Here is an 18689-nt window from a genome sequence, read left to right as displayed (position 1 = left end):
AATGAACTATCCAGTTAAACTGAGTTTAAATCGCCTTAGTACTTCCCGAAAGTATAAAAGCGGAACAAGCTAACTCTGGCTTTGTTCTGAATCGCGTGCAGCATACTTTAAGGATGATTTTTTCAGTGCAAAACTTTTAGCCTGTTTTATTCCATAATATTCAAATTATTCAACTTATAAAATTAGTTAACTAACGAATTAAAAAAAAAAAAAAAACAAATAACTCCAAAACGCATACATTTCCAATTTTCGCTCATTATTATAATTCGGATTATTTATTTTAAATAATGCATAAAATTTCCAAAATCTTGCTTACAAAATATATATGTATGTGTGTACTTAAAGTAAGACAAATACTAACAAATAAGCTGCTCTGAGGGCGTTTTTTCTTGTTCTGTATTAGTGTTGGAGAAACTTTGGCGAACTTTTTAAAACAAAAACACAAATCATTTGTTACACTTGCCTGCGCAATTGGTTAAGCGGCGGTTTACGAATTATTGAAATATTTCAAATTTTTCCTTGTAAATTACAAAACTCACGATTATCAAAAACGGGCTGCAATGCGCCACAATAATACCTTAAGCTCAAGCTCATATTTGCTTAGCACATAAATACATTTTCGGATCGAATCATTCAATACACACATCGGCATAATTAATAACGAATAGATTTGATTAATATAAATTTTTTAACAAAAATCTAAACAACAAATTGCACTTTATCTTTATAGAAAATTATAAGCGAATTTTAACTGAAATCAAAGCAAAGCGTGCGCAGAGCAGCGGGACTAATAAATGTTTAGAGAAACTATGGAAATGTTTTTATTTCTTAATTTATGCCAAGAACTTAACAAACTTGTGCTGAACAAACTAAAGAACTGCTTGTGACTTTCTTTTTAAAAACAACGACATACAACAACACGTACGACTGAAGGAACGGCTGCTTTGCAATAAGTGACCGCAAAATTCGTTTTCTATTTTGATATCGCTGTGCAATTTTTGCTACAAATATATATGTGCATATGCATGTACGCGTATGTGAGTTCATGTGTTTGAGTTCGAGTTCTATCTATTGTAAAATTGTGTATATTTGTCATTTCTCTTTTGTTGGGAAGACTTTACCGAAACATGAGAGCGGCCAACGTTCGTTCAGTCTGAAATGATACGCAAAAAAAAATTAAAATTTTTTTTTTACTTTAATTAGTGCTGGGTCCACTTGGTCAATTGACACATGTACTATACGTATATAATTTTAATTAAATGCCAACTAAATGAAAAACAAAAAGCAAAATTATTTTTAATAAGTCATCAGAATGAATGAGTTTACGGTGAAACTGAATTAAGTGCAAATAGGTACAGTTTTAGTTTAGATCAGTTTATGTGAATGTATCTGTACACATGTAGCATAGTGTGACGGCTATAGAGTGATATCCGTAACTTTACCTCACTTTTTTCGGCAGCTCTATTCGACAGCTTTTCGTGCGATTCAGGGCCTTTCGTACAATTTGTTTAATACTACTTTAAATATGTGTGCATTTTCGTTTAGTTGTGTTACATAATTAAAACAAATTCTACATAACCTACAATTTGTTAATTTTTCCTAACTAAGCATTCACAATACGATTGAAGTGAGGGTGGTTGAAAAAAAAAAGTTCCGAAAATATAATAAAACAAAATAAACCGAAATTAGTTATTTTGCTATTTCGAAAAGAGTTTTTGATGGAAGAAAAATATTTTGAAATGTAGAAAAATTAGTCGTGGTCATGACACAAAATTACAACAAACACCACTTTACTAGCAACACCTTTTTTTACTACGCCATGCAAACTTATCCCTAAACTTTGTTTCTGATAGACAGATGGCGTGGTTAAGGCCCATTTAAATTTTTACCTGACAGACGACAATTTTTGCGATTTAGCACACAGCTGAATTATTTTCATACAAAGTAAAAATATTATTGGAATGCATTTTTTTTGTTATTATAATCTGGTATACAATTTCATGGCATTTATTTTTTTAATGTAACATCCGGCATATGTCCGCTATGGTTACTAGTTGCATGATCCATTCCATCAGTCCAATTTTTGACTACTTTTTCCAATAAATGTGGCCGTATGGCGTCAATGGTGGCGTAAATATTGTACTAAATCGATTGCTAAGCGGATGATGTTTAGCTGATTAATTTTTGGAAACAAAAATTTCGTCAGCATGGCTCGATAGCATTCGCCATTCACCGTAACGGCAGCTCCTTCCACATTACGAAAGCAATAAGGGACGATGCTGCCGCCAGTGCTCTGTGAACTTCGCGAGCAGATTTATTTATATTTTTTCAAAATAAATTTCAACAATTTGGCATTAAACAATTCATAATGAGTTGGCAAATATAACTGAGCAGAAGGTCAACACAGTTTGCCATTCTCAGCTGTCATGCAGCTAAAAAAAACGCCCGATATAATGCCATCCTAAATGACCATAGAAACACTGGCTTCTGTATTCTCTACACTGACACATCTGTCGGCAACTGCGCCACACGCTCCGTTATGAAAAATTAGTCTAATCAAACCAAGTATGATTTTTAAATAAAATATAATTAATCTTCTGGTTTGGTGAAACTTTAGGTTAATCAAAATGGTTAAAGAAGTAAACAGCTCTAAAATAACCGTTCTTTCCGTATAAATGAAATTCACAAACTTTTTCACGAAGCAGATTACCACAGCGTCACCTAATTATAGAAACAATTTACGGAAACGAAAGAGCCAACTTTCTAGTCAAATAAGCCAAAAAGCCATAAATGGAAATAATATTATAAACCTTTAGCTAGCAATTGACGAAGTTCTGGAAGCATCCAAAGCCAAATTCAAAACAATTGGTATTAAATCTTTCGAACTAATCGAACCACTCGCACCAATCCTTTCGCACAAATCTTCACAAACAAAACCAAAAAAAAAATGGTTTCACAAACTCGAGATGAGCCCCAGAGATATAAAAAATATAAATAGACTACTCACTGGCTACTTCTAGAATATCTCTATCGTTTAAATGCTACAAATAATAATCTCAGCCAACGTTGACAGTTTTGTTGGTTTACAACCGATTTTAATAATTCTTGCATGTCTAGAAAGCCTAACGCTTTTGCAACGATCTTCCGAAATTTCAGGCTTATTGGGGCAAAATTGAGCGAGTTATAGCAATTTTACGGAAAGTTATGGTGAACTCAAAGCAACAACGGATTGGGAGGTGTTCCGGCTCACTCGGCATTTGACAGTTTTGTTGGTTTACAACCGATTTTTATCATTTTTGCATGATAATTATGCACATCAAACGATTCACTACAGATTCCTTGTTGGCATTAAAGAAGGTTACAATGTCCTTCGAGATATCACAAACTTTAAAGAAATCTTTCGCGCCCTTGATTTTAGCAGGTTAACTAAATTGGTCAATTTTTTATTAGAAGTTGAAACAAAATTTTTAATTACATACAGAACAAACCTATCACCGGTGTCCGTACCGTCCAACTCTTTCTCCCATTTGGGAGACGTTGTCAAACTGGAATTGGTAAATTCTGTTTAAATTCACTCAAATTTCGCGGGTTTAACACTTAAAAAATCGCAAGTGAGATGGAGTTCCAACACTTTGCCCTCAGTACGACGGAAGCAGGACGCTTAAAGTGCTGCGGATCCCGCACCATTCAATTTCCAAACTCAAAGCAGTGCTCAATGGTGTTCTAACTCATGCAGAGAAGCTTGGACTTCCGTACAACCCCCCATTGCAGAAATGTAAATGTTCGGGCCTGGCAGTTAGGCACTTGAGCTTCCGTAGTGTGCCTTTTGGGGATAGCCTGAGGCAGTTCTCCAGCCTAGATCCCTTTTCGCTCTTCCACTACATCACATTTGTAATTTTTCACAAGAAGTGGTCTACATTATGATATCGAACGGCATTCTAGTGGTACTTGTAGTACACCCGTCGTGCTCTTGCCATCTAACCTACCTACCTAAATTCAATTCAATTCAATTCAATTTAACGCTGCCGTCTGAGCCCCGCACAAGAACACATGCTCATACATGCATACATACAAAGAAACATGCAAACAGCTACACAATCCATCCGTATAAAACTAGCTGGAAGTTAATTTTTAATAGAAAACATTTGACGAACTTTGCGGTGCTTTTGTTTCTTAAGTTTATGAGATATTCACACAATAATCATGCAATTGCTAATATTCTAAGAACTTCATGGAACTTAAATTCATGCACTTTTCAGAGCTTACATGCTTAAAATAAATAATTATTCTTACAAAAACAAATCAAAAAAAAGGAATCTTTTCAATTATTAAATATTAGAATGACAGTCAGAAATAATCAGATCTCCGGTATTTGCTTAATAACGGCAAGCCTTTGAGTTTTGTTTTATATCAATGCGTTTTTAAAGGATTTTCATTATTTCATTTACATTTTTTCACAAATTGCTTTAATGAAAATTTCTTCGAAGCTCAGCAATTGACGACAGCGACATTCACTGCTTTGTTCTGCTTTTAAAATACAAAATGTTAGATGCGTAATGTTTTAGTTTTGAAAATTTTTATATAAAAAGATGCAATTTATTAATGTGCAGTTCATTTCCACAGCAGTGGGAGTAATGACCATTCCATTCTAGCAAGAGCTTAAATCTATAGCTCCGCGTGAATTTGTTCGATTTGTTGTGTTAGCTTGTCGTTTTTGTAAATAAATTCGCACACAACGCTCACCTTTTTTAACAATTCAATGGCAGTTTGCAGTACTTTGTGCCATTTCTTTAACTCCGTTTCATGTAGGATTTCCTGCTGGCGCAATAGCTCCATCCACTCTTCGTTCGAATTGGGCAGCTCTCTGTATTAATAGCAAAGCGGAAATAATTTTTTTTAATGCATCAAACTGAATCGTTAGACTTACTTCAATGTGGTTAAATTAGGCAAACGCGCTCGATTGATTATATCGTCATCAATGCGCTCCTCCAACGCCCAAAGCTTTATTAAGAGTATCACATTCAAGCCGATCAAGAAGCACAGCAAACCAATGACCAACACCGACAGCCATTTGTGTTTGTTTTGCGGCTCGGCATCGATTGAGGGCTGCTGTGTTACGGCAACTGGCAGGCGTTGCACGTGACGACGGCTGGTGGTCATTGCAACTTCAACGGGTTCTGTTTTGGTTTGTATTTCCGGTACATCCTCCGTGGGACGCACTTGGGCCGTAGTACCTGCGGAGAAGAGAGAAACGGAAATGATCAGAAACGGACAGTGGATAAAACTAAAGAAACATCCATGCATAAGTGTGAAAAAGTTCGATATGATGAATGTACGTATATACAAATGTGTGAATGTTGTGTCAAATCAGTGAGGTGTGGGAGACGGCGCTAAACTCCATGAAGTAATAACTATTTGCGGACTGCTTTCGAAATTTTGAAAACGTTATATTGGGCTAATGATAAAAACGACAAAAAATAAATAAAAATAAATATAGTAAATAATAAAAATAATCAAAATAAATAAAAATAAATAAAAATAATACAAAGAAATAAAAATATTTAAAATAAATAAAAATAATTAAAATGTTAAGTAATTAAAACCAAAAAAAAAAAAAAATTTTTAAATAATAAAAATTACAAAAAAAAAAAAAAATATCAAAATAAAAAAATAAACAAAATTAAAATAGAAAAAAAGTAATTAAAAATATTATTATTGTTTATAATATTATATAAAAAGAAGATATAAAAAAATAATAAAAATTTAATAATAAAAATATTTTTTAACTTAAAATAAAAAAATTTAAAAATAATAATAATAACCAAAAAATAGTAATAAAAAAATAAAAATAAGCAAAAATAAAAATAGTAAAGAAAAATAGAAATAATAAAAAATAAAAATTATAATTTAGGCAAGCACCCCTGCACATCATAATAACTCAAAATTATTAAGTATTTGTTTTTTGCAGGAACATGAGGTGAGTTGTATCAAATTTTTCTCTACATTCATCGCGCCAAACATTTGAGAATATGCGAATAATCGAAAATTTGTACAACCGAATTGATTTGTCTTCGTACTTTTGGCGGTTGGTAACTTGAATTAACATGAACGTATGTGTAATGCGGTGTGGGATATAATCATTGGCAATCAACACTACTCAGCATGCAGCGGATGAGGTTATGGTAATTGTGGTTATCTACTGGGCGCCCTTCAGTATACCTTCATTTCTATTTGACTTCACATTTTTGCCACGCAATTGCAAAACTTTGTCAAGTGCGCTATGTTGTTGTTGCTTTTTCAGTTGACACATATGGCCATCAAGACGAGGGTCTCGATGGTGCTGATAGGCGTGCACGAGTTGATTATTACCGTTATGATGGTTACCGAAGTGCTGCACCTGTTGATTGTTATTATCAACGCTTTCAACACAATTAGAATAATGGAGGTGGTGGTGGTGGTGATGATGATGATGAGAGCTGTCACCTTCTCGCTTACAATTATTAGTGGTGGTGGTGTTAGCAATGCTAGAGAACTTTGTGTTGAACGTGAGATTTGCAGTTGGATAGGAAGCGATAGAAGTAGTAGCAGTGGCAGTGGCAGTGGTAATGGCAGTGACAAAAAAAGTTGAGGTATCAATAGTGGAAACCGTACGTGAATTATACGAACATTGATCATTTTTGTCGAGGATAGTGGCATTAGCATTCGTGACTGTGTGTTTGTTGTGCTTACCCCGGCGTGGGCGACGTCCTTTTGCCTTGGAGGGTGGAATGCAGGTTTCACTTTGTAAAGCTTGCAGCATTGCGCCAAAGTATTCTTCCATGCCAGCCCAAGTATTTTTCTCTATAAAACCTTTGACGACACCCCAAATGGACTTTTTGAATTTAATTTGAGCGTGCACAGACAGCATTGTATGGTCATCAATGGTTCTGCAGAAATCAAATGAGTGTTGCATTGAGAAAATCACTCTTGCAGATTATGCGCCAACACTTACCTTACTAAACAGTAATGCAATAAAACACTAAAACTATCAGCATATGGAATTCCAGCATTAACACTAATTACGTCTATGGAATACAGTTCGCCTGGTTTGCTACATTCCCGCATTTCTTGCGTCTCAGTCACCTGTAAAGTTAGAGTACATTAATACACTTTGAAATATTAGTTGGAGTGAATTAATCTATGGATTTGCGTCGCACAAAAGGCAGAGTTGAAGAGCTCCAACATCTCTCCTCAGCGACAAACTCAATGGACATTTATACCTTGGACACTTTTGGACCAACGGAAGCTAATAACTGCACGGTCAAGCCAAACGCGCGCGTCTTCTTACCCTCCTCGTTAGTTAGCCATTCGCCGAAAAACATATTTTCAGTTTTGCGCATAGCATGGAACTCCACCAAGAACTTAGACTTGGAGAAAAGCATGTTGAACAACGTATCTACATTGATGGGAAGTATTGTGTGAACTAATTGACGGCCTTCATGGGCTGATGTGCATTCAGCAGTCGCAACAAATCTGTAACAGAAACGCATGAGAACCAAATATCAGTTGGCCATTTACAGAATCGAAGTAGAAAAACTTACGGTGCTTTATTATCCTCCGAATCACTCGAAACGGAGGCGTCTGTGGGCAGATTTGTTTGATTATTGCTGGCCGCCTCATCGCGTTCTCGCGTGCTTTTATTCACTTTGCGTTTCATGTCATGCGAAGATGCTTTAAGAGTTGAACTTTTTGTTTCTCTACTGGAGCCACTAACCCCACCACTACCACTTTCATTGGCAGAACTGTTTACCTTGCACTTGCCCGCTTCTTCTTCCGGCTTCACCGATGTCAGTGTCAATTCTTTGGCATTCATGATGCACTTTGGCTCGCGTTCACCGCTGTTATTATCACTTGTTTTATTATCGGAACCGCTGGTTGAGGTTGTGTTCGAAAAGTTCACAACCGATTTATTCGAACCGAAAAAGTATGATTTCGTTCTGGGCTTACCACCGCCGCCACTACTTGTGCTAGAGCTATTGCCGCCGCTATTGTTGGCGATTGGTATTGAATTGGCTGTGCTGTAGTTGCTGCCGAATGTGGAGCTAACAATCGAATTTGTGTCTTCTAAGGCTGATCCGAAATCAATATCACCTTCGCTCTCCGCTGGTACGCTGGTCGGATCTATATAATCTTCATCATCTGTGGTTAAACCGAGTTCATCGCCATAACAATTATGCACCCATTGCCATATTTCTTGCGGCAGCATTTGCTTGTTCATTAACGTATTTTGCCATACTCGAAAGAGCATTAAAAACGCTTTGTCCCGTGTTGTGAATGTGGCGAAGAAGTACTTCTCTTTAGTTGTACAAATCGAAATGGCATTGGGTATAACAAGTGCGGTTTTCTCCTTTGTTATCGAGGTGACATCCTTCCAACGAATAGTTAAATAGGTCTCCCAGCGGAAGATATTGGCATGGAAACAAACATAGTTCTGTGACACGTATAAACGCCCCTGCACAAGAATGTCACGCTGCAGAGCGCACGAGTAATCTGCAATTGTTGATCGAAAAGTAAATGATAATAAATCATTAAAAATTCGATATTCGCTTACCAACAATTAGACGCTCGTCGCTCGGCACTTCCTTGAATAGCTTCTTGAAATCCTCCGCACGTGATTTGTAATTCGGGTAAATTACATTGTACCAGGATTTCTTTTTAGCGCGCTCCGATAGTCGTGAGCCACTCTTTGGCTTGTCAGAAGAAGTTGGATCCTGAACCACACCACGCACTAACTCGCCCGAGGTATCGCTCGATTTGCTGATAGTGTCCTGAAAAGAAAGCAACCATGAACAATTTTGTAACTGGTTTACGCATAGATTTGCTTTAGCTTAGAGTTGTACGAGTATACATAATACATATACGCATAAGTATGTTTGCAACCTCGTCTAGGGCAGGTGGGTATGGTGAAATTGTATTCTGAAGAAAAGCCGCCATAGGTGCTTTGCTATTAGTGAAATAATACTGCGACTCCAAATTTATGATGCCATAAATAAGTGAAAGATTGTAGAAGTCTTTTTGAAGTGAAACTTCTTAGGTGTCGATAGGCGAGCGAGAATGGAGAGTAAAATTTCAAGCCCATGCAACGTTTTGACCATTTTCGTTTCGCGAGAGAGAAAAAGATATAACGTAGAGGCTCGTTTTCCTCTAAAGCGAGAGAGAGCTATGCCTTATATATATCTTAGATACACTTTAGGCTATTTTTCCTGACTTTTTCCTTGTGGTTGCTAATTTCTAGTGAGAAATAACACTGCCTACTTTTTGGCGCTTGTGCAAACCTGTAGGAATTATATTTTTGGTGCCTACTTTTTGGCGTTATATTTCCTTGGTGCCTACTGTTGGGGCGTTTTTTGGTCCCAATTTTTTGGCTTTTTTTGTGCCTACTTTTTGGCGCATATTTCCGTTTCCTGGCTAGTGCTTGTGCGTACTATACTAGTGTTATCCATGCCGGCGTCGGATTTATTGGTATTGCCTTGCGGTAATTTGTGCCGTTGCTGCGGTCCTGGAATCGCTGCGTTTGTGCGGGTGATAAACGCTCGGAGTAGTGCGCGTTGTTGCCACGGTTTGTGTTCGGCGTTTACCTACACCGGTCGACCCTTCTCCGTTTTTTGTAAAATTTGTCTATTTGTATACTCTGCAAATGTTTTGAATTTATTTAGATATATATTCTCTCCCTCTCTCTCTCTCATTCTCTCTCGGGTCTCTCCCTCTTTCTTTGTCTGCCTTGAAAGATTCACTTCTGTTATGTGTACTACGCTACACGCACTTTTTATATTTTTTATACTTTTAGTTTAATAGAAGAGAAGGCTTTACGTTATATATTTGAAACGATGTTTATTAATGAAATCACCAATCAAAGTAATCAGCGATCGCTGTTGCCGAATGGCTTGGTGCGAGACTACCATTCGGAATTCGGAGAACGTAGGTTCGAATCTCTGTCCATGATAAAAAAAGTTTTTTCTAAAAGCAGTCGCCCCGCGGCAGGCAATCGCAAACCGCCAAGTGTATTTCTGCCATGAAAAAGCTCCGCATAAAAAACCATTTGCCGTGCAGAATCGGCTTACAAATGTAGGTCCCTCCATTTGTGGGACAACATCAATACGCACGCCACAAACAGCAGCAGGAGCACGGCCAAACACCTAACAGAAGTGCACGCGCCCATTATTTATTTAATCAAACCATACTTGGCTTGGTAAGCGACGTTAAAAAGATTGTAGACGATCAATCAAAAATTAAAAAAAAAACCATTACCGCAAATAAAAAGAACGAGAAAAAAGTAAAGGAAGGCGAAAAGGTTGCATAATTATAAATTACCTGTGGCTATTATTACATTTAAACGTTGGAACATGAAATATTTAAGACCTTACAATCATTTCTCAAGAACTTCGTCAGAGTTAGTATGTATGTATATATGTATAAGTACGTGTATGTATAGGTAACTAGCCACATAAATACTTGTTTTATAGCAATGACTCACAACACGCTGGCAGATGAGAAATTTACCCGCTATTTTTTACAGTCCAACTCCTTTAGCTACGTTTAGAAACACACATTTTTATATTATTTTGCTAAACACACCAACAAAAAAGAAAACGTAGCAACTAAAACTCAAACGCGCAACCATATGTTGGCACAACATCAATCGCACTGGTAAATCTAAACTGCAGGCAATTGCTCGGGCCCGACGATAGAAAGAAAACGTTTGCTGATAGCTGGCAGTTATCATTGCCAATGCAAGAGTTGATAAGCTCATGCGCTAAAGACACATTTGGCAAAAGCCTGGTTGGTTATAAATTGTAGGCATATAGACGGAACTCATTTAGACCTGTGGAGTTCTAAAATTCCCCTCAACACAAATAGCTACCATATTTATACATACGAAAGTACGTGTGTTTGTATGTATGTTTGTATGTACATTAAACTAGAGATCACTCAGAAATCGTAAAAACTGGTGTGCTTTTAAACTTACGCCAACGTTTAGTTGTTATTGTTCGAAATAATCCAATTCAATGCAGGAATTTGTGTACATACACGAACGTAAGCAAAATGTAATGCAGAGTAGCAAAAGTAAATAAACAGTTCTTATCAATGAAAGCTCTAGCATTTGTAAACATCGCATGCAAATGCTTAGCCACACTCAGATCTAAAAAGAGCTTTTCAGTAGCGGTGTGATAATCAGCAAGTACTGATTGCGGAAGTCGCTTAACTATTCGTTTATGATTCTAGCTCAATGATTATTTGGCTTTCGCTCTTCAGAATATTTCAGAAAGTTTAGGGAAAAAGAAATCCATTTTTAGAACCTTCGGTAGAGCACCTGGGTATGGCCACTTTTCGTCGTGTTCGAGGATCCTTTTAAAAGGTTATATCCATAACTCGATAGAAAATTAAATTTTAGGACGGTGCCTGGAAGGCCAAATCGTTAGCTGTATTAGAAATATGTTAAATTTACGTCCAAAGTCGAAAGGTCTAGTCTGACTCGGGGGCCCAATGAAGGGTTAACACCAAAAATGCCCAAATGGAATCGACGAAACCAAAATTGCACGTAATTAGCTGTTACAGTATCGCCTCAATTTCAGCTGCCTGGCTTGCATTTTCGCCTTTACGCCTATCAAAGAAAAACTGTAAAATGTACGAATTTTCTCTTTGTTAACCTCCATTGTTAACACCCTGTAACTCTCAACTGAATGGAAGAAACAAAAAAAGAGCAAACGAAATTTTTAGTACGAAATGTCACCTTGAAAACGAGGACAAACTTTAAATTGTTTGATCGATCACTGCAGCCAACTGCCGAGAAAATAATGGATTTCTTTTACCCCAAACTAATATTTCACATAGAAGTGAATAATATTTTTCTCTTGTACACTTTTGGAGCACATAAAATTTCAAGGCGTGAATTTTCTTTTAACTTTTACATCTTCTTTTTTGTGTTCGCTTGGCATTGAAAGCTCGAAATTAGCTTAATGCCGGTATTTGTGTAAGTATGCATGTAAATACAATGATCGTTGGGATATTTTTGTCGTTAGCTTTCAAGCAGGTTAATTGAAAGCGCAAATAAGAAGGTAACCTTAAATTAAAAACAACAAAGTCTGTTTAATTTTACCTGCTCAGGCTGATACGCTAACTTTTTGCGAACGGCAGACATTAGCATCAAACTCATGACCAAACCCATTTTGTCAGTGACGTTAGTGCTTTTTTCTTAACAATCGAATCCAAATGTGTTACAGTTGGCTTTCTCGTAAATGCTTTGCAATTGTGCACACTCCAATTCACTCTACTCACTCAGCACACACGCGAACGCTTTGAACAACACTAAGGGCAACGAATTACAGAAGCTGACTAAACTCACCTCATCAGGGCGACTGCCACTAAGCGCTCCCAGCGAGCTTTGCAGGCTACTGGATATTTTTGAAAACGATGGTGTTTTCGATAGTTTCCTCTTTCCCAAACCAATGGAGTTGTTTCGACTAAGCGGACTATCACCAGAATTAGGCGCCTTTGTGGACAAGTCGTCCGCTGTAGCTACGGCTGCCGAGTCTCGATTATCTAATTCAGTATTTTCAACTTCGCTGAGTTGGCGTTCAACCGGTCCAGATGTAGCTGATGTGGTTTTAACAATATCCTCTGTGGAATTATTGAGATCAATGAGGGCGGCTGTTTCTTCATGCGCAGCTGCCCGTTCAAGATTCGCTTCTTGTATAGCGGGTGCGGGTGCGGGTGACAAATTTGAATCACCACAGACAGTTTCGGGTTTATTGTTTGAAGTTGAATTTGTTTCAGCTGCTTCTATTTTAGTGGCGTTGGTATAAATAGATTTGTTCTCTTCGCTGCCCTCTTTGATGGGTTTAAGTTTAATAACCTGTTCTGCTCCAATGTCCTCGGTGATGGAATCTCTCCTGCGAATAATAATACGAATCATTCAAGTAGGTTGAAAACGAGTTTGGATTGGAAAAAATAGTGCAAAACATTTAATTGAAAACAGTGCATGCAAAATTTCCGAGTATGCAACAAATGAAGGGGGAGTCGCTTATCAAAAGTTATTTTTAGAAAATTGTGCTTTGAGTTTGAAATTAATATTAATTACGGCAACTGTAATTTAACTTTAAATAAACATACATTTGTGATTTCAATACAGCGGAAGAGCAAAGTAGGTGCGTTTCGACCAAATGCAACAATACACCTACCTGTTGGGACCACAACAAATTTCTTTTTCTTCCTTTTCTTCATCTTTGTTGTCGCCGTTCGCATGACTTGATAAGTTTTCAATATTTTTTATCCTACAAGAATTTTTTCATAAAAGCAAAAATAAAATAAAAACAAAAGTAATAAATTTAAAATTATAAATATTTAAAATACAATCTCAATTACTAGTAGAATGTAAAGGTACTCGTACATGTCAAAAAACGTAGGCATTCACAAGCAATTTACACAAAGGGCTGATTAGTAGAGACGATAAGTATATTGTAAATACATATACATATATGTACATATATGCAGGAACTCAGATTAATGCAATTTATGAAATCAATATTTAATGAGTGCAACGGATTTTTACCAAATTACTACATATTCGACTCGCTGAGCCATGTCTAAATAAATTGATGACTATCGAATGCAGGTAACTGAACGAATTCGCGAATTTCACAATTGAGCAGAAAGTATCGATGCGACCAACTACACGGTTATACTAAATCTTATGTCCAAACCTTGCAGAAATTCAAGGGCTTGTATGCACATAGGTTTCTAAGTACATATATAACAATGGGTCGCTTGGTCATAAAATGTAATGGCAATACTTTTTTACTGGTATGTTTGCAGGCATGAATGATTTGGATGTTCTTATCGAAGCTCTGACTAGGAGGACAGATAATGAGCAGTTTACAGTAACGAGCCAAAAAATACTAATAATCATTCCATTATTTTCATTTTGCTTTCATGTTCCTACATTTGCTTCGCTGGATACAGTGATGCGATACAGATTTTGTAGAATGCTGCAGTCGTAACAGCCCTTGACCGAAAATAATTTCGGGTAGAAGAACGCGTACACTGCACACCTTTTTTAAAACCTTCGGTTGGGCACCCGAGTCTGGCCTCTTTTGTCCTGTTCCAGGATAAATAATCGGAGTTTACGTATTTATCTTGTGAATACATGCATGTTGGATTACTTTTTCAGATATAATTCTTAGAGATCATTAACCCCATCGGGGTGGTGGCTAGACTAGGCATTTATTCTCCTCTCCAGATTTTATCTTGAAATACGAAATACTCGCCCAAATTATGTTGCGCCTGTCTGATCACCTGGCACCAGTGATTCGCAGTGAACAAAGCTACAAACATGCCAAACTACTGCAATCAGGACAGTTACGGATGTCTTGATGCCATAACTGCAACACCTACAAAACGAGGCATTAATGCTCCCAGTTAAGGAGCACAACAATATGCTCCGCAAGCAGTTTTTTTCAGGGTCCTACAGAAGATATCACCCCTGCAGACATTTGCTAGCGCCTGAGCCAGCTTCCAGGCACGTCAGGAGCCATCTCTTCAACTATTCTGGCAGGATCGAGTACAAAAAACACTTACAACTACTGGACCGGACAGTATACATACAAACACTAAACCACATTTATCAGGATCTCTTACCACCTTCCTTAACTCACGACCCCTGAATGTTGTTATCGGAGTCCTACCACCACCTATTGCAGACGAAGAGCTTCAGCTGCCTCGCGAGACCCGCATAACTTTGGCCCAATTGCGTCCTTACCCACATCGATCCCAACATACCCAACATATGTCCAGCATGTGAAGACACACCAGACGACACTAACCACCTATTCACATGCCTCTCAAAACCCACTCATCTAGCACACCTTTCCCTCTGGACCCAACCGGTCGGAAAAGCAGTTTTCCTGGGCCTTCCTTTAGCTGTGTTAGACGAAGACGACCGGTGATATATACACTACACTGACAGGGCTTGTATTGCAGCCACAACAACAATAACACTAATCACCTATTTACATGCCCTATCAAACCTACTCACCTAAGACATCTCTCCCTCTAGACCCAACCTGTAGAAACATCACGTTTTCTGGGTCTACTGTTGAATGAGTTAGACGAAGACAACCGCTGACTACATCGCACTTTAGTAAGCTGCTACAACAACGACCGACCCCACCTCGTCAACTACCAACTAACTCAAGAAAACCAACTATCATTCCGGCGTTCTCAAGTGCGTTCTCATTCACACGACAGCTGGTACTACGTACCGAAATGATTAGGATTTCACACGACCAATAACTGTTGACCTAAGGAAATCGGTGAATTACAATTTTTCGTTCCCACTACAGGCGCTTCTACATTACCGTAACGACCCGGATTTATATCCAGTCAAGGAATTTTTATGCTGCTACAACAACATTACAATTTCATTGATATAACGAGCTTTTCGTGGGTTTAATGAATAGATTAAAAAACTAAACCGTTTATGATCTGCTGCTACAACAATGGAAATGTTAATATAATACTTCAATAATCACACCCATTTGCAACTTTAACATGGCCTTACTTTGGTCTCTATAACCGTCGAAAATATGTTGCTAATCTACAAACTCACTCATTTCTGCTAGAATAGCTTTAAGTGCCTATACAGGGCAGCCCATAATTTTTTTTTTTTTTTTTTTTTGTGTAATCATATGTTATTTTAACAGTGACTGCTCTTTCCGCTGGAAATCTTGATAGAAAGATTTATTGAAAAGAAATCAAAAGCATATTTTCTGACCAAGTACATTTATATCTCGGCGACTTGTTTAAAAAGCATCTGGGAGAGTGAGTTTGTGCGATTTTTGGAGCGGTATTGCTGAGAACGCCGTTTCGATTTACGGCGTAATGATAACACATTTTGTGTGGTCAGAAATTGAAGGCATGGATTTAACGTCCGATGTTAAGCGAACAATCAAACAATTTCGAGCAATCCATTCGTGAGATTAACTTTTGTTATTAATTGCCCTGTATAACAGCGATAACAGTGTGTATATCAACGATTCATTTGCACTTCTGGTGATAAGTAATTAGATTAACATGGAATTTGTTTGTGTGAACTTTATTTAAACGCATGTTTCGAATTACTTACAAACTTAGAATATTGCGAAAATAGTTTTTAACAACTTTTGCAAGCGTTTATTTTTCTTTTTTTCTCTTTAACTAAACGTTCACTACTAAATGACTATCTTCACGCACTAATTCAGCAACTCCCTTTTATTAAAGAGTAATTTATCGTTCAGTTTGAGTACTTTCAAGTTTTAAAACACAGCGACAAAATTTGTTATTTATGCTAATTATGGATAAATAGAACCGGCTTAAGAACTGGTAACAAACGACAGTAATTCCCAGCACCGTTTTAAAAACTGTTCAACAACGTTATCATACACAAAACTTTGCTTGAAATTAAGTATGCAAAACAAGAATCAAACTATTCGAAATGAGGTTAAACAAATGGGGTAGATTTGTGGTGGAAAATCAATAAATACAAATATACATGTTTTTTGTTTTGCACTCTATGTGTATGTGTTTTCCCGAGGATCTCCAATGGCTGAATGTGTAGTTTTGTTTTTATTATTGGCCACAATAGTTCAATTGCTATCACTTCATTCATTTAATTGATTTAATTATGAGTCTTATTTACAAATCTCTCGTTCAATTTACTCTGCTAAAATGAATAAGGCACTCGAATGTAGCCAATGTGTATGGACCAAAGGTGATCCAGTGCTGAAGTCATCTGCTCTATCTGACGCCAGCAACTACAGTTGGGTAGTACAGAGTAGAGCGAAATCAGTTCGTATGTGAATGGAACAAAGGCACCTGAGCGACTAAATGGGAAATGGCAATTTTGTAGAGAGCATACTAGAAAAGTGACACAAAAAGGGAAGCGCGAGAAAAAACATTCGCACAAGCTAATTTTTGGTTGACTTTATTATTGTTTTTATTCCATCTAATTTCAGCCTAATTATTTTATAGGCTTTCTCGAAAAATATCAAATACATTACGCGAAGTTGTTAGGGAACATTATCACTACACCAGGCAAATACATGAATTAGTGAATAAGGAAAACAAGGCACGTACTTTTTTTTGAGATGAGCAAATATTACTTTAGTAAATAAACTATACAGGTGGAATTCGTTTCTGCTTACTTTTGAAGTTTAATCGGATAAACTATGTATGTACCTACATATATGTATGTGCGTGCACATGTATGTCATATAATAGCCTAGGCTTATTTAATAGCAAAATCGCATGCAAGCGTTATAAAAACAGAAAGAAAATTAATGCAGTAACTACTTATATTTTGTACCGAATGAGGCCGCAGTTCAGATGTTAATGCAATAGACATGCCGAATTATTTTAATTGTTTTATGATATTAAGAAGTTTCACAATTCGAGACATATCAACTTACATTAGCGTTTGTCTAGCCGACGCCGCAGCAGATGCAAGTTTCAAAGCTTTTGCTGATTTCGCAGTTCTTGGTGGTGGCGTTGGTCGTTCCGTGTTGGGGTTACTATTTCCGGAAGTAGTACAAAATAATTTGGAAGTTTCAACGACTTTCGTGGCGATGTTTGAAGCGGCTACCAACGATGGCGGCGACGACTGTGACGGCAGTGGAGCTGGTTTTGTATTTGTCCTTGGTGCGATTGTTGTTGATTCTGGTTTTCTCGGTGTGGCACTATTCATGACAAACCGAGTTTCCGATCAACAGAAATCACAACGCTTCGCTATCTCACAGCGCCTTAAATCCATATATCTGCAGAAATTATTCTGCACATTTCGTACATCTCCGTCTGGTTGACTTCTTGCTACTCTTGTGCGAATTCTGCTGACCGCTAAGTTCGGTTATCGGTTTTTCTGTATCTCATGTATTTAGTATAGGTATATTGAGGCTCAAATTTGTCTATTTCGCCAGCATAATTATCTCAAAATTTTCACATCATTTTATTGATATTTTATGCACAATTAAGAATAATCTACCAAATTCCACGAGTGCAAAAAACTTACACTTTAAAGGTTTTTTACAATGAGAAATGCTTGTGTTCACTTCAGTTGTTGCTATTTTGAAAACGTACGAATATATTGCAAGTTTTTTCAACGAAGCTGGGTTGCATTGCGATCCATGTAAAATGTATCACTTCAACATAGGTATGTAGCCTACATACACACCTTTTATTAAATGTGTCAAACATCTGTCAAATTTCTGTTTGATTTTACCCCGTTTCCCCATGTGGGCTCTACATTGATTCAACATTCAATATTTATATTGGCGCATGTAAATGGCGGGAAAAAATGAAAATTGATTTGTTAAACTACAAAATGACGGCTGATGATAAACAGTGATGGAAATTAATTTGGTATTACAGATATGGTTTAACAGTGAAATTGCTGTTGTTCACCTGATATTTCTGCTTCAAAACAGCTTTTTGGCGTAATCTATAAATTGATATATTATAAATCAATAAATTTCTAATACAAAGATGTCCTTTACAGCCTGAAATAAGTTGAAAGCAAACTCAGTTCACTCTTCCATTTCATTTCATGTGTTTCACTCTTTGATTAGTTTTTTGCTTATTTGCCTCATTCGTAAATAACAAAAGGAAGCAGATATTTTTGACAA

General features: G+C 37.0%; 1 protein-coding gene across 3 annotated transcripts; it reads right to left on the bottom strand.

Moving 5' to 3' along the window:
- Positions 1-224: 224 nt before the first annotated feature.
- On the bottom strand, positions 225-18111 carry LOC129249358 (protein Aster-B). Of its 3 annotated transcripts, XM_054889143.1 has the most exons (11): positions 17481-18111; positions 13218-13310; positions 12383-12929; positions 8591-8807; positions 7581-8529; positions 7260-7512; positions 6992-7122; positions 6667-6926; positions 4928-5234; positions 4744-4864; positions 225-1153 (listed from the first exon to the last, which is right to left on the bottom strand). In XM_054889143.1, the coding sequence occupies exons 1-11, from the start codon at positions 17753-17755 to the stop codon at positions 1118-1120; spliced, it is 3189 nt and encodes a 1062-aa protein (XP_054745118.1). In that variant the 5' UTR covers positions 17756-18111; the 3' UTR covers positions 225-1117. The 3 variants fall into 3 exon arrangements, with proteins under 3 accessions (XP_054745118.1, XP_054745121.1, XP_054745120.1); XM_054889146.1 differs by lacking the exon at positions 13218-13310; XM_054889145.1 differs by lacking the exon at positions 225-1153 and having other exon boundaries at positions 3535-4864; positions 6730-6926.
- Between the last annotated feature and the right edge of the window lie 578 nt (positions 18112-18689).

Source organism: Anastrepha obliqua, chromosome 5, assembly GCF_027943255.1.
Source record: "Anastrepha obliqua isolate idAnaObli1 chromosome 5, idAnaObli1_1.0, whole genome shotgun sequence".
NCBI classification, from domain to species: domain Eukaryota; kingdom Metazoa; phylum Arthropoda; class Insecta; order Diptera; family Tephritidae; genus Anastrepha; species Anastrepha obliqua.
Note: the sequence above shows the minus strand (reverse complement) of the source record. Positions and strands in the feature narration are given on the sequence as shown.